Genomic DNA, 17,714 nt, shown 5'->3' with positions numbered 1-17,714 from the left:
TTAGCTTAAATAATAGCGAATTAATTTATCCAATTGATAATTTCAAATCATAGTTGTAAATTGCATATTTCAATCATGTGTTTGATGTTCATGAATTTGATTTTGCAATATATGGGTAATGTGAAATAGATAATGTGTGTTGTATCGTAATTATTTATTATAATTTTCGTCCCTAGAGATATATGTTAGCGCTACTCGTCACTAATTTGATTGAAATTTCATATTTTCGTTAATTTGCTAAATGTTTTATTCTCAATATAGCCTATATTCTGCTTTAACCCGTCAACATTGGCGGTATGAGCATTTTGTTCACATTCGATTTAAAGCATTTATTTTTCAAATGGTATAGGTGGTCGAAACTTTTTCTATCTTTATATCATTTTATAAATTTTCGCCTTGAATTTTTGAGCTTTTCCAACCTATCTACAGTTTTTAAATATATTTTTTCGGACGTTGTGAGAATTTCTCTCATCGCGAGACTTTACTTTATATTATAATTTTTAGTGAAACATTTTTTAAAACGTCATTTTTGACTCGAATTTTGCTCGAATCCAACACCACCATATTCAATAAAATATCTTATATTTTGCTCAATTTCTACCTCATTCAAAATAATGTAAGTAGAAAAAGTTTTTAAAAGATGTTAACAATATTAACACGTACTTGTCTCATTATATCTGTCATAAAATATAACAAATTTGTATGTGGTATAATATTAAACTTTTTTGGTATTTTATGTCATCTTATCAAGAAGAGTATGTTTTTGATTTTGATAGTTCTTTGGTTTTGTTGCTATTTAAAGGTTTTATAAGAAAATTTATGAGAACTCACCTATTCTATTTTATCTTCTCGTATACAACAACATTTATGTCAATTACGTTGCTTATGGTTTAACCTATTTGAGGTATTAAGTTGCAGACGTACATTAAAGAATTTTTTAAATCACCAATAATGTCCAAGACATGTTATAAAGGGTGAAACCCGTAGAGGTATCTTTGCGTTGGCAACGCTCTTTTGTTGGATAACCGATTTTACAGTAGACAGAAGGAAATATTTTATTAATATCTCATAATGGACCTATTAAATGGTCTCCAAAATCTTGCGATCTCACTCCATTACATTATTTTCTTTGGGAATATGTAAAGTCAGTCATTTTTAGCTAAAATGGCGCAGTTGTGTCTTACACTTGCTACTGAGTGGATAGTTTTGTGTCGGCTACAACGCCGAATGCGTCTAGATGAATAAAGGAGTACCCAAGAAGCATTAGCGTAGGTATATTCAGATTTTAATGTTTTGCTTTGAGTAGTTCTTTTCCAGTATGGGTATTTAATGAATTTTATATTTCCATAATTCATTTGTTTTTCAGAGACCAATTATCGAAATGCTATTTTGCTAAAATTTCACGTGGTTCCTCGCCTTCCTCGCTTGATATCTTTCTTCGTTTTTGAGTTATCGTGTTCACAGCCAGATGGACGGACAACCAAAAATGGATTAATATTTTTAAGCGTTACAAACTTGGGACTAAACTTAATATACTATGTTTATTTCATATATACATGGTATAAAAATATTACAAGCTAGTGAAGCAATTTTAATGCATTTTATTAAAATTAAAAAAATCATATGCAAGAAACGTACTATCAATAACATTTAAATACGAATGAATATATTGTATTTGAAATGTGAATATATAAAATTGCTTATATGATACTGAATTATCATTAAATTACTGCGTTTGGAGTCGTTGAAAGTCTCGCACATACAGAGCAACAGCAATCAGACATTTTCATGTTATATCGAAAGATAACTATGAAAATGGCACCAGTATTCTTGCCTTTCAACAAATATAAAAACGTCTGTTGTCTACACACATCTACACGTCTACATCTCGTTTACAATATATAAATGTTTTTCATGCATTGTATGTTTGTTTTGCTAAATATTTAATTTTTATATTTCAAGATATAAAAATGTGGAGTACAATATCATATTTTTACTTCCATACATCAAGATTTGTATTGTTTTTTTTTTTGTTGATCAAGTGCATCTGCTTTGTTGACATATGTGGTATGCACGTTATGAAAGTTGTAAAGTTTGGTATGTCGTCATGGTCAGTTTAAAAAGTTTTCAAATATATTCAAAACTAAAACACATAAATTTTATTGTATGAAACAAAAGTATGGATGTTTTATGATTAAAATGGTTACGAGTATTACGAGCACAAGCTTAGCTGAATAAACATAAGTAAACACTTAAACTAAATAAATCTAATGCAAAAATGTATAAACTATATCAGGACTTTATTGAGTTTAGTCCCATTTTTGTCACGCTTAGACATATGCATGAAACAAATAAAATTTTGGTGTTCATTAAGCCACCAATAAAATTAATCCATTTGCGTTTATCCATCTGACCGTCTATCTGTTGCCACGATAACGCAAGAATGAAAAGACATGCCGAGCGGAAATTGTATTCCCTATTAAGTAAATTTAAAGTGGCTTTCAGATCTTAAACGAAGAATATAACTAAATTGAGTCACGTAACATTCATCCTGAAAAGTTTCAATTCAAAATGTTCCTTATAAAAAATGATCAATTTTTGTTTGAAATAAGCAAATGTCTTTGTTTTCACTTTACTTTCTATTCTTTTTATAAACATAAAAGAAAGCGAACAGCAATTTTGTATGTACCTTCAAGTAATCACTTGGAATCGAGTTGAAGAAATAAATTTTGCCATTTGATAATGGGCTTAAAAGCATGTAGATACCTAAAAAGCAAAAAAAAGATAGTCGGTTAAGGGCTGTAGTCTTCGGCAATATAGCTTGCATATACCTCTGATAAATTTTAATTTAAACCTTTTTTTAATACCTGAATAATAATAAATACTACCTCAATATATTACTAGTCGAATTGCTGTTCACAAGCTGGTGGGAGCGCAAATAAATACATTTGAATAGTAAGATGCAATGTAATATATGATTTATATGCGTTTCCACCATTTATGTCATGGGTTTCAATTTTTGATGCGGAATATAGACATAGAATCACAAGTTTTTCTCAGAGGCTATTAAGTTTTTTTGAAGGAACGAGTAAGAACTTTTTAAAGGGTTACTTTCCCCTTGTATAGTTTCCAGAAAATTTGCCCTTAAGCTGTAATTGTCATATGGAAGTAACTTATAAAAACATAGATGTGGTTTTCTTTTCTATCGATATGAAAACATCACAGTATGTGGTGCTATTGACTGTATGGGGCACTACTATACCAACCAACACATGTTATTACAAAAAATATAAAAATATAAAATGCTTCTTTTAAATATAGTAAGTAAGTATTATTATATTTTTGTACTTGACATTATACATTTTGTACACATATTTTACAAAACTTTTTAAGTGGTACATAAAAACATAAAGGTTAGAACTGCTTGTTGTTGGTGTCAAATACTTGCAAATAATTATTGCACTTACCAATGGCTGTAACTGATGGCATATTGCCAAAAACTATATATCAATATTGAATTTCACTTTTTTTTCGCGCTATGATCTTTAAATAATCCACTTTGGTAACATGACAAAAAATTTCAATTTAAATTTATGTAGGTTTGTGATTTTATTTGAAAGATTCATCGTGAAAATATTTTGTATTTTATTAGCGTGAATAAAACATGAGATGGTAATTACAGATAAATTTAAAACATATTTCTAAATGACAATTAGTGAAATTTGAATAGTTTGTTTTGTGAGTAAGTTCATTCGCCTAACGAAAACACGTTTTGGTAGATTATTATTTTTTTTTTGTAAACATAGAAAAAGGTTTTTTTTTTCAATTAAAACTTGAAAATTGCCACTAAAACATGCACTAGGCTTCCTGAGCTTTCCCAAAACCATAGAAGGTGAACGGTAAATGTACAATTGACACATGATTAGCTCAAAGGTCACTACATGTAAAATTGGATAAACTAAAATATTATTTTGTTAAATTTTATTCTTTTGTTCTTTAACCGACTAGTAGCCGAGCTTGTAAATGCGTCCTACCTTCGACTATTGGCTGGGAGGTTGAAATTGATCACTCTGTCGTCACTTGGATGCAACTGAACGATGTAACCAACTACACACACATCATAAAATTATATTAAAAACAATGATGTGGATGAAATCTGTTATAGACACGGTTTGAGAAAGGGAGGTTAAACCCCATTATTATTTTAATTTTTTACGAAAGAATATTATTTAAGTGTATTGTTAAATCGAGAAAGCTAATTCTTGCATTACATTGTGATGTTTATACATATATGTAATAAAAACGGTAGGTGCTATTTTACCTTAAAATTTAAACTGTCTCGTTTTCGGGTACTTAGACTATTCGAAAATATTACGTTTTTGAATAATACACTCAGTATAACCCATTTAGTAGTTTTTTTTTGTATAAAGTTAACTTGCACACGAAAAATCATACTACATAATATTTGTAACGTGAATGCGCGTTTTCCACACTACGTGATATGAATAAAAATATTGTTATTGTATGTTATATATTAACTTTCGGTTTCTGGTTTCTGTTTCCGATTTATATTATATACACACACATCCATATATACATATAATAATGTTTTCTTTTTTGTTTCGTTCTCTTTTTTTGTTTTATTTTTTTTTTCTTGAATATTTATTTTTGTACATAATTTTAAAACATAATGTACTCTTCTAACGAATATAAATGATATGAATTTAAATCTAATAGTACTAAAAAAAGAGAGTCCCTTGATTCAACTTGATTCTCTTGAATTTACATTTTATGTAATGTAGAGTTTTATACATGAAATATAACAAAAAACAACAAATCTCTTACTTTGTACAATTTAAATAAATAAACAGTGAATTATAATAATTATAAAAAATGTTAACAACAATAATAAGTAATAATAATAAATAAAATAAGTGGATAAACAAATTAAAAAATTCATTGAGTTGAAAAAATTGCTTTCGTGTCTAGAACTCGAATAGCCTAATTGGTAGGGCACTTGACATGAATCCAAGAGGTCCGGGTTCGAGTCCTGGTTCGAGTGTATTTTTTTCAATTCTCTTTAACTAAAAAATGTTATTTACAACAAATATAGAGAAATTGTTTTAATTTTTAATAATTTGCCCTTGATTGTGGATATTACTGGAAGTATTCGATTATTAGAACAAGTGAAATTTACAAAATTTAAAAAATCCCCGACAAATGTGATTAATTCCTTGTAAACCGGTTTTTGAAAACTCAGCTATAAAATGTTCCCAATCGAGGCGGTTCGAACGTTTAAGTCTGCAATGCCACTGAGAATCACACAACCGCACAGATAAACACTTTGAACTTATAACACTCCTTCTTAAATCAATATGAAAGTGATGGTCAAGGAAATCAGATGAGATGGAAAGAATACTTAGAAAGCTATTATTTTTTGGAACAAATTTTTGGAAATATTATAATTGAAATTGAAATATTTGAATTGTCTTTGTTCTTTTTTTTATTTTTCCATTCCAATTTTCGAAATGAATGGAGCCACGTTTATTTGACCATTCATTTCCATAGTAATTATTTATAGGTTAAAATTATATGTCATGCCTGTTCCAAACTGAATTGATTTTGAAAATCATCACTCATTTTGAAGATCATCCCCAATTTTTTAGTTTTTTTGGTACGAAACACTAATCTCACAATTGAAACATAGTTAAGAACACTCTCCATTAAATACCTTTCAAATGAAATCAAAAAAATTAAAGTTGCTTCATCTTTTCAGGCGCTACAATGCCACAGACAGACAAACCCACAGACACATACACACATCGGTCAAACTTATAACACCCCTTTGTTTAGTTCGGGGGTTAAAAGGAGGAATGTGTGATTTTTGGAAATACATTTCGCTACTGAAAGAATTTGTTATCACTTTTTATAATGGAGTTTTTAACATCTTGAACCCCTGATGATGAAACCGCATTTTCGAGTGCGATTGATTTGTTCGAAATGTCTGACCGATCAACATTGGAATTGAAAAAAATCAATCGAAATGGCTCTGATAACATACGGGACATAATCTTAGAATAGGCTAATAATTTTTAGATCAGTATGGAGAAAAATATAGAGAAATTGTTGAAGAAAAAAAAGGAAGCCTTTTCATGATTGAGAGGTTACTTAGTGTAAGATCATCTCTCAGCTGGGAATAGAGTTTTTATGCATACATTTTGTAAGATTTTAGCACAAAATAATAAACGCTTTGAATACATTCCTTCCAACTAAGTGTGTCTTTTAAAGAAAGGCTTCAAGTTTCAATTTATATTTAATATACATATTTCATATTATAAATGTCTTAAGGTTAAAATTCAATTGTGTTTAAAGGGTATAAAAAAACACACTTGTAAGACGTTAAATCATAAATTATTTAACCCTTTACTATAAAATAATACCAACCTATAAGCTTCCCCATATTTATTTAGCTACCAACCTCCATTCTCTAAATTGCATACAATGTGTTTTTATTAATGCAAATTATATTGTTTCTTGTGGTTTGTTAAGATATCAACATTTGTATATAAAATTTTCTACCCTGTATTTATTATATAGGTCTATTGTAAATATTAAATCAGGGTTGGTATGTCTTTCAAAAAAAAAATTGTGGCAACGAAACTATGTTACAGAAATGACAATAACCATTAATTTTAAATACAAATTATTTCAATAGATACACGCCTGTTTATGTTTCTCATAATTTATGTGCGAAATTATTTTGCGCGTGTATTGTTTTTTGTCTGTGGAAATAATTTGTTAAATATACATGCACGAATCTAAATAAAACAAGTGAAAACCAACAATAGACTGAGTTAATTGTTAAAATACCATGAATAAACAATGTTGATTACCTAATCGTTTGTTTTTACGTCATGTAAGTAAAGATAGATAGTCACTCTAACACACGAAGTAATAAAAGTATCTTTCTTATAACCATAAACACATGCACATATTTACACTCCAGGGTAAACAATAATGTTTACAATGAAATGTTTCAAAAAAAAAAGTTGTTAATTTTTTTATAAGAAAATTTATTTACATTTAAGCTTTTGTTCTATCTCTAAAGACCTACAAGATGAGTCCTACGGTCTCAATTGACCTATGTTGCTTATTTACTAACTTACTTTTTACGTACTGAGAAATCCGGAAATGGACTAATTAGGTGATTTTATGAACACCTATACCAAGATTTTCTTCGTAGCATCCATATTTTTAAGCGTGACAAAATTGATACTAAACTTGATTAAAATGTTTTTACTTTCTCATACAAAGAAAAGTGGAATATAAAAAATCACGGAAAATTTCCTTATTAATCGGTCGGAATTTTTATGCATTTTGAGACACTTTTTTCAATTAGTTTTTCTCTGACGCTGTACATATGCGTAGCTCAAAAATCCTTATCCTAGAATGTTGAAGTCATTTTGGGTTCAAGACTCGGCACAAAAGACACAAAGAAAGCGAATAGCTTCGAATTAATCGATTCATTGAACAACTTATATCGTTTATTTTTTAGATTTAAATAAGGATCATTTTTATGAACCATGTTGGATGAAAAGTATCTACGTTCTCAGAAATACCCCTTAAAAAATAAAAAGTCTTCCTGAAAAAATTACCCAGAACAGCCCAAATGATCTCCTTCCCCAACACTATTCTATTTTAAAATACTTTCTATTTTCAACAAACGTATTAAGGAGCAGTAACCTTTTAACCTTCACCTAGTATTTAATTTGACTAATAACTGCTGATTGAAAAGAAAAAATTCGTGAATTTTAAATAATTATGTATGAAAATTTTATCAAAAAATGGTTATCAACATAAAAAATATTTATAGAGACTATTACTCTAAAACACGAATATAAGTTTAGTGTATATTACATTATACGTATAAAAAATTGCTTATTTTATACAAAAACATATAATATTTTTCATATAAGAAAAAAAAATTGGAAAATGTTTATTGCCTTTAAAACCTTTTGAATAATAACAAACTTTTTTAAATATGGAATCGAGTGTTGCGGTCTTAAGGTTAAACGTTTTTTGAATAGACCGTTAAAATTTTATGATGCTGATAATACATTTTGATGTATGTTATGTATTAGTTTATTTATTTTTGTGTAGAGAACACTTTAATCTTAAATTCGTCCTAAATATCTCAGACTATTTTCCTAATTTTAATCATTTCTGAACATTTTTCATTAGTATTGACCTCCCTACCCTTGGAAACTTCTAGGATAACATGCAGGCCAAAAAATTTTATCATTCAATCGACCACGTTTTGCCGTCTATAAATTCGTGTAGGATTACTATAAATCGCAAATAAAGGCTGACTGACTGAATGTCATAGCTGTTATCTATATGTAATAAACAATCTATATAACAATTTTCAGCTTTCAAAATTCATTTAAATAACACGGGAAATAAAAAATGAATCGTAATTATTTATTGTTCATAAATAAGAGCTGACTGAAAAGCCCTGTTCTAACACCTAACTTACCGACAATCATACCTGTTATTTATGTGCAATATCAATCTGTATGACAATTTCCAACTATAGTAAATGCATTTTAGTAGTACGTAAAACCTAACGATTTCGATAGCATATATCTGACTCCTGTTCTATCGTTCGCTTGACTGACCGCAGTATGTGTGTGTACACAACTACTATAACCAAACCTCAAATGATCAGCTTTAGTAAACTTTCAACGAATTGTTTTTGGGAAGGCTCTTCCATTATTATGAAGTTGATGAAAACATAATAGAAGTTTTTCAATCATTCTGTACAATATTTATTATGTATTCATATGTAGTATCTAGCCTAGTTATTTATTGAATAGGTTCTTCTTTAATTTCCTCTTTGAGTTGACTACTCAGCTCCATATATTATCAATATGATATAATATTATAATACATGTCTTGTCCTATCATGCATATCCCTTAGATATATCATGTGTCGTAAACATCTAGCCCATCCTATTGCATTTTATCAATCAATTTATTGATATTTTATACAATCAATAACTTTGTATGAACATCTGCTGAAGTTAAGGTCATGTATGGTCATTTTTTTTCATAATTATTCAGAAAACGATTTATTGAACAAATCTACATCCCATATTATAACAAGGCATTTATAGAGCCCCTTTAAAAAGTTCACTTTTAATTTGAGAGATTTGTCTTAGTTACGAAAGTGACACCGGTTATAGTAACAAAAATTTTAAATACTTAGGTAATTAATTATAAAAATTAAGTTAATGAAAAACTCTGTTCACACTAGATTTTTTTTAAATTTTAGGCTATCACTACGATGACACACCATCAGAGGAAGATGAGGATGATGGCTCAGTACCGCGTATTACTGAACATCCTGTCGATACAACAGTGCCAAGACATGATCCAGCTACATTAAATTGTAAAGCATCGGGGATTCCTGAACCAACAGTAACATGGTATAAAGATGGATCACCGGTTCGATCAACAGAGCATCGTATGGTATTACCAGCTGGATCATTATTCTTTCTACGTGTTGCACATGGACGACGTGAGTCTGATGCAGGAGTTTATTGGTGTGTTGCCAGTAATGTTCATGGGCATGCAAGAAGTCGTAATGCTACATTACAAGTTGCAGGTATGTGTTAGTTTATATTTTATTTTTATGTATGTACAAATACCTTTACTTTTATCGAAACATATCTGTTTATAGGTGGTTTCAAAATATCGTATAATTCATACTATGACTTTTTGAAAACCAATCTTATGAAATCCGAAAAATTTAAAGTGGCAAAGACACTAGTGTGAAAATCATATATAAAAGAAACTTGTTTTTCAAAAATCTTGAATAATAATAACTTTAAATCCTGTTGATAACTGCTTGAGATAGTGAGATAGTATAATAAATTTAATTCGGAATAAATGGATTTGACAAAAATTTGAATATCGTCACCGCTCTTGCGTTCAAATTTTTGCAAAGTCGATCTTTTGCTCGAAAAAGAAATTGCAATAAAGTTTATTTTATGAAAAAAACTACCATTTTTCATAAAATAAACTTTACACACATCGTACGTTTTAAAATTATCTTCTACCTCTTTCGATATTATACCTGTACTGATTTGTGTTGAGAAAAACATTAATTTTTTACTGTTTCGACTAATTTTATACATTATTTTAACCGAATTCAAAATTTTAAGTAGTTGAAAATTTTCTCAAATAATTTGTTTGGAATCATGGGTGTGGAAATATTTTAGATCATTCTCAGAAACTTTTTATTTTGGTCATTGGAACATAATTTATTGGTAGTTAGTAAGCTCTGAGAAAAAATACTTAAATTTATTTATGTCTCAAATTGTTTCCTGTTCGTAAAATTAATTTTTATAAAAAGTCTCAAAAATTCAATATAAATATGAAATCGGGTAAATTTGTTTGTAATCGGGTAGCTACAAAAATGCTAGACTGGTTTAGGTTAAAATCCCATATTGTAAAAGTTTTGGTTTTGGTTTAGTCTAAGTCCAAAATCAAATTCAGGCCAAAAAAAGTCCGAATTTAGATCGAAAGCATCTTTATTTAATCCACCACTCTGTTTTACGGGTACAAACTCTGGAAGTATCGATATCAACTAAACCTTTAGGATTGTAAATATCATACTGCGAGCGCGGTGAAAATGGAAAACAAACAGGTGAAAGTATATTTAATGTCCAGGGAAGGTAATGAAAGGTTTTATGAGGGCAATGGAGAAAACTGCGTGGTTGTATATAGTATGAAATTATATGGAAAGACGGCTGGGGAACGGTTAGTTTTGTATATATTTTTAAAGTTTAAAATTTGTAGATATACCTTTAACAATATAATCCGTTTATTATAAGTATGAAAAATATTATGAGATTATAAAAATTTTTTGACACTCATTTTCTTTATACGATACATTCTAGATCTAGAAAGCACACTACTGTTAAAAAATAAAATTATTCTACGCATTTATAATTGATCATGAATTATAGAAACCAAATTATAGTTTTGAGATAACTCATTTATTTTTTCTAGAAATCCTTGAATCGAAAGACTTTCTTAAGTTGAACGGGCATAAAATGAGTTTCTTTACTTTTCTTTTCTTTATTTTTGATTGTGTTAAAATCGTTTTGATAATTTTGCATTCTCTGTATAAAGCATTTGATATATTTTAACACAGAGGATTCAACCCCGCAAAAATATCCAAAAAATGATATATAAATCGTTATTTCGTAAGCATGTGATTTGTCATAATGTTTAATAAAAAAAACTATGTTAACATACATCAATCTATGGATGGGATAATGATAAAACAATATTAACACATATGAAATTTATGTGAAAACAATGATATGATTTGAAACTTTTCAACGGTAGTGTAGTTGTAAAAAAAATACACAGTATCACATATATGCAAATATGTGAATGCACATATAATCTAGGGTTTGAAATACGTATGAAACGTGAAAAGGAAAGCTTACACATTCATATTATCAACACTACGGACATTTTCATTGTTTCTATATGGTATGGCTGGTTCCATTGGGGTTTCTTTTAAACAATTCACCTCATTTGAAATCTTTTTAAATATATGGAATGGGACATCACTTTATATTTAACTACTTGTATGTACAGGATGTGTGTTGCAAAATTAGGTGCTTAAAAGTGAAGAACATACGTTGGATACATTATGAAATAAGTAAAATAAAACCCGCTCAAAATAAGGACAAATAATCAGACATTATTGGATTTCCATCTAGATCTGAATTAAAATTTATGAATTTACAATTTGTTTGTTAAACCTGAGACGACGCTCTGCACCAAATATTACAGATGTAAGGTTTCATTTGAGTTATAAACTTCAGAAAGACGAGAGGCATTAAAAGCCTATCCAACGATAAAAAAACCTACAAAATTATCTCGCAACTTTACAGATTAATAACACGAGGAAGTTTCTTAATGTAAATGTCTCTTTGCTTCCTAGTCACAATTTATTTTCAAATGTTTTCTCGAGCAATTTTTTCTATTTTCTTTTAAGTTGAACTTTTCTCTCACGATACTATTAAAAGCGTACTTCCTTTCAAGTAATGAATACTTCAATCACTTACAGAGTTGAAAAAACATGAGTAACATGAAGTATTAGAAAGTATTAATATTCGTGATAATAATCGAGTAACCAGAAAAAAAATCACAGTGTTATAGCAGTTATGGCATACTATCTTGTATAATTTGTATTTTAGCCCGCGGGGCAGCACCGTTTTCGAGTGATTTCGTTTTGACGAGCCTACCATACTTTTTTTCTGTGAGTTCTTTCGAAAGTGGTGCATTTTCAAATGCGGATTATAACGTATTTATTATTAATCTGACAAAACGAAGCAGAAAATTTGTCGAACACTATTTGTGCTTAGTAACATTAATAATTATTAAACAATTCAGCATAAGTAGCTCGCCAAAATGATCAAGAAATTGAATCAAATATTTTGGTCGTCACGACGACTTTCACGGGACTGTCAATGACAAATTCTTCGCTACACACATCGTACATATTTACTTAGGGTAACTTCACAAAACATTCATTGTTATATATAATTTTTTTCATTATTTTTAAAGTTCATTGTTTTAATATTTTTCTCAGTGTACTTGAAAATGTGTCATATAATTAGAATTTTGTTCTTCATTTTTTGAAATGTTTATATTAAATGAGTTTGGTTATTATAGGTGTGGTTTTATCATTGTGACATGATACATTCACTCTATATTTATAAAAACTTTTTGAAAAGCTCTCACTTGACACATTTAAGAAAGATGAAAAAAATTTAATTTTTTGGTCAATTAAGAGATATGAAATTCATTTAATCAAATGGTATATTTTTAAATGGTTTAACCCCAAGTAAGTCAACAATATTACTTTTACTGTATCTAAGTAGGTTCTTTATCTACCGGAATCACTTGAGATGAATATAACGGAATACATATTATAGTGAAAAGTAGTAGGTATTAGGCTCTCGATTTATTGCTTAAGAAATTGAACCGATGCTTTCTTCTTCAATATTTCGGAGTTCTAAAGCATGTCCAGGCTCTCTATCTTTAGATTCTTAAGAAAAAAGTTGTTTGAGGAAATTACTTTTGTTGCTGCAAATGTGATGGAAATTCGTTAGGAAACTAGCAATTTCAAAAAATCACTAAAATTAGAAGATTTGAATATTTCGAAAAAGTTAACTTTGATCAAGATTATTAACGTTACTCTAAAATAGCTACATGAATACTTATTTTGAATTTCGCCACTATTATTTGAATTATAACAGGTAGCTCGACCCATGCGACTAGAGAAATAATGTAATATCAAGAATTATTTACTTTATTTTGTACTAAAGATGATTTTGTTACAGATATAACATATAAGTTACGTAAAAAACAAGTTTAAATGTTAAAATTTTCTTTAGCCTGTATTTTTTCTAAGCCGTACATTTTAAGGCCGTTGGTCTATTTTATGTCAGTAGCCAGCCTGATAAGCTTGAAACTGAGGTGTAAATCATTTAATTTGATAAAGAAAAAAGGAAGAAATGACATGGACAGGAAAAAAACAGGCTCGATAAGACAAGAATATGATACTCGCTTTTGAATGATACTCGTTTCTAGCAAAGGAGGGCATCTTCTAGGTACCTTTGCTGAGTCTTTTATTCTGAGGGCCTATTAAAAGTCAACTTATTTACGTTACAGATAAAAGGTAGAAGCTAATTTTAAATTAGAAAGTTGTTCCTTATTGAAAGACGAACATTTTTTAACTGAAATATTTCTTCGAATTATGTATTGACTCGACAGAAATTTAATGTAAAAGTTTACAATTCGCGAAAATTCCTTGGGATTTGCAAACTTTGAAAATCTTCTTGGCGTGATATTTTCGTCAAAGATTTCTAGCATTCTATTCTCCTCGAATATCAAAACCAAGAATAACATAGATAGTTCTTTTTTAAACTATTCGACTAAGTGCTTGATTATATTTAATTATTTATTTAAAAAAATTCCCAAAATTTTAGAATGGGATGCTGTAGATAAATGTAAATCAACCTTTATTTTAGTGTATATCATAATAATACAACTAGTTTTATTTAAATCGATTGAAGATTATAATATATTATTTTATACAATGCACGAATATTCTAAGTCATAAAAGGGATTTTCTATCATAAAATGCAACGAGCTCCTAGTCCTTTCAGTTTTCTTTTAATATCGTAGAGAGAGAGTTACTAGGTTGGATATCATAACACATCTATATGCTTTTATATTGTTTCCATTTTATATAGCTCTAATATATAGTCAACTAGTCAGCTAGACAGCTCCTTGTTTTAATTCCTGATGGAAAAATATTTGATTCGCCCTAAAAATATATAGGACTTTGTGTGGAAGGTCCAGGTTCCATTGGCGAAGTTATGTTTAATTGTTTTTTGATGTACCCTATTTAGTTTATTGAGCTTTGGGATTAACTTTTTTCAAAGATTTATCTTTCAGCCATTAGAATCCCTCCTTTTTTAACAAAATACAAATATTGTACAGAATAGACATAAAATGAGAAAAGGCAAAGGAAAGGTAGTTCTATGTATGCATCTATGGCTGGCTTTGTTAAGAACTATCCTTGTTTTTACCTTTACTAACCTATTGAACAATCACAGAACACCAAAGGTTGGGTAACCGTCACAGTGCCAAATCAGTGATTCGGTTTAGGATGTAGAATACATATGATACACAAGAAATTCGGAAAAAGTATATGTTAGATCAGGCCAAGAGATATAGATATTGGAAAAATTAATTGTAAACTACAAAATTGCATGGCAGTGTGAAAAATGTGTTGCTATTATGTATTTTTGATGTTTTAAGGACTGAATTAATGCATTCAAGTATAGAAAATCGGTTAAACATTGTACGAAATTTTCATAATATGCTGTTGTTTCAAGTTGCATACAATGTTTTATAAAAATACTAGCGTAATACCAATCCGCTTCGCTGGATTTAAAAGTAAAGATTAATAAAGACCACCGTGTTATAGCCTCCACCTGTCTTTCTCTCACTCATCCCCTTTGTTTAACACTCGAAATAATCGTAGGGATTGTTTTACACAGGTAATATATATGTACGGTTTTATATTGTTTTAAATGTAAAATAGTCATAACTCATTGAGTATATCAGGAAAGATGGCCATGATATGTTTTATATGGGCTATTTTTACAGAAGTCTGTTATTTATGGTAATATCAAATGAATTAAATTTTTATTTTATTTTTTTTAATATATCTTTATAAATTATAGTTCATGTGTTTTTGTGATATATGAGCTTTATTATTGTTAAGTTTTATTCAAATCAATTCATTAGTTTTTGTCTGAATGCGTTACAAACAAACATCCTTACTTTCACATTTTTAATAAATAGGGATCTCTGTTTGATAAGGTTTCTTTGAAATTTAAACAACCATATGTCTTGTCACCTGGATAAAATATTACTGGTCTTAATACTAAGATTCACATTTTCCACGGCTTGTTTTTACTTATGCCAATAATAATAATATCATAAGTATCATATAGACACAACGAAACCTCTACCTTCTATAGTAGATTTCCATTTCGTTTATTTTCATAAATTTTATGTTTCTCTTTACTGTTACGCCACACTACTTCTCCTTTCTCCCCCATATGACACCCCCCTCCATACATCTGCCACATTGTACATACTATATTATACATTTTATGTTTGAAAAAAAATATAACACAGTGAAAACATTGATGAAAAATATTAATAATATTATGAAGGAATGAAAAATTTACTCGAAGAAATATGTGATAAACTTTTTTTGGAAGAGGGTTCGTCAAAAGTTGAGGGTGAAATTCCCTAGGAATGAAGTAACTGTCAATAATTCAAATACTTTATAGTTTCAAATAAATATCTGATTACTTCGGGATTCTTTGATTTAAATGCTTGCTTCTAAAAACAACTTACATATTCAATAAGATTAAAAAGTAATAAATTAAACCTACTAACAGTATTTAAGATAACTCCTCATTCAATGAATCAATTCGAACTGTTTCTGTTTATCCTGAGTTTTCTGAAATTCCGCTCGGATAAAAGCGCACATATACTTGCGCCTCAACTTAACCATCAAAATTTTATAGCAACACTGGATTTGAATATTTTGAAGTTAATCAAATTATTTTATATTTATTCTGTATAAGAAATATACCTTAGAAAAGAAATGAAATAAATTCAGGTAATTGATATTCATATTTTTGATGTAATTAGATTAATTTTTGTTTATTTTTCATTTGTCTCATTTTTCGTTAAGTGAACATAGATATATATAATATGGCCTGGTGTATTTATTTCCTTTCTAAACAGCAGCACCACGTAAGGGAGCAGTTGTTAGTGTTGTGTGGCTCCAATCTGCACCATCAGGTTTTGATCATGTGATATTTGGAAACTGTCGCTATAAAATGCTTTTTGCAATGTTTTTGAGCAACAAAAATGCTTTTGTTGCTTTCTTTTGCACCATAAAAATGCATTTGTTGCTATATAATGCATTTGTTGCGAAAATTTGAAATTTTCTTTTTGAACGTAAATATCATCGTAAATAGAAAAATTTCATACGATTAATTGTAGTAAAATTTTACTTTTATAAATATAATATAAATTTTGTCAGTATTATGCGGAAAATATGTTGTAAAATCTTTCAGAGACACTTCAACCTTTTTATTAACCGACTTCAAACAAAGGGAGAAGTAGTTTCAGAGTAGTTTCTTTGGCTGACACCGACTTCAAAAATAACAATAATTTTAACTACATTATGTTATTGTTATTTTTTACTTTTTACTGCATATTAATTTGTTTTGGAAAAGTTTTTCTTTTGAATTCGGTTTTCTTTTTGTTAAAAGTTGTTTTTCTCTATATCATTTTGTTCTTCAAATCTTATGGTGACTTTCTATGATTTTTTTTTTTGGTTTTTTTTTAGGCTTTAATTAATTTTAAAAGGTTTTATCTAATATAGCATTGATCGGCACTCTTAGTTTAGATGTAATCAAAATTCTTTCCAAGTTTCCATTTATTTCCCTAAGACCTAGGAAGTATCGTGATCATAGGACGTTTGATACTTATTCATGGAACACAACTGTACAAACCTTGTCCCATAATTGATTTTATATAATTTTATATATATTATTACATTGCGTGTTCTTACAATAACATAAAAAGCATAAATTTCACAATAATAATTTCATTTCAAATTTCTTATATTGCATTTATTGTTTTTTTTTTGTACGTTTTTTTTTTTAAAGCTCTGTGCAATATTATTAACTTGTCTTGTTATTCTTTTATGATATGGGTGTTGTTAGTTTATTGATTAAGAAATTACATAAAATAATAAATAAATATTTTACATAACACACTTGACATCACATAAATAGAACTGTGATTGTTGTTTGTGACTGTGTTGTTGGAATCACACGCGGTGTTATTTTTACATATTTGCATGAAAACTTTGATTTTAAGTTTGTTGGTTTGTGTTTTTCTAAACTAACTTTCAATAAATTTCAGAAAATGATTGTATTTTATCACGTTATATGTGTTTGTTTGATTGTGTGTTATTCAACTTTATACGTTATTGCGTGTACGAATCTCAAAAGAAAAGATAA

At 28.7% G+C, this 17,714-nt stretch overlaps 1 protein-coding gene across 1 annotated transcript in view; it reads left to right on the top strand.

The window, feature by feature from the left end:
- Positions 1-17,714, top strand: part of LOC123294175 (roundabout homolog 2-like) — a 560,947-nt gene that overhangs the window by 289,273 nt on the left and 253,960 nt on the right. Inside the window, exon 2 of the mRNA XM_044875281.1 lies at positions 9,335-9,667. Within this exon, the coding sequence (XP_044731216.1) occupies positions 9,335-9,667 (333 nt within the window). The remainder of the gene's footprint in view (positions 1-9,334; positions 9,668-17,714) is intronic.

Source organism: Chrysoperla carnea, chromosome 2 (assembly GCF_905475395.1).
Source record: "Chrysoperla carnea chromosome 2, inChrCarn1.1, whole genome shotgun sequence".
NCBI lineage: Eukaryota > Metazoa > Arthropoda > Insecta > Neuroptera > Chrysopidae > Chrysoperla > Chrysoperla carnea.
Note: the sequence above shows the minus strand (reverse complement) of the source record. Positions and strands in the feature narration are given on the sequence as shown.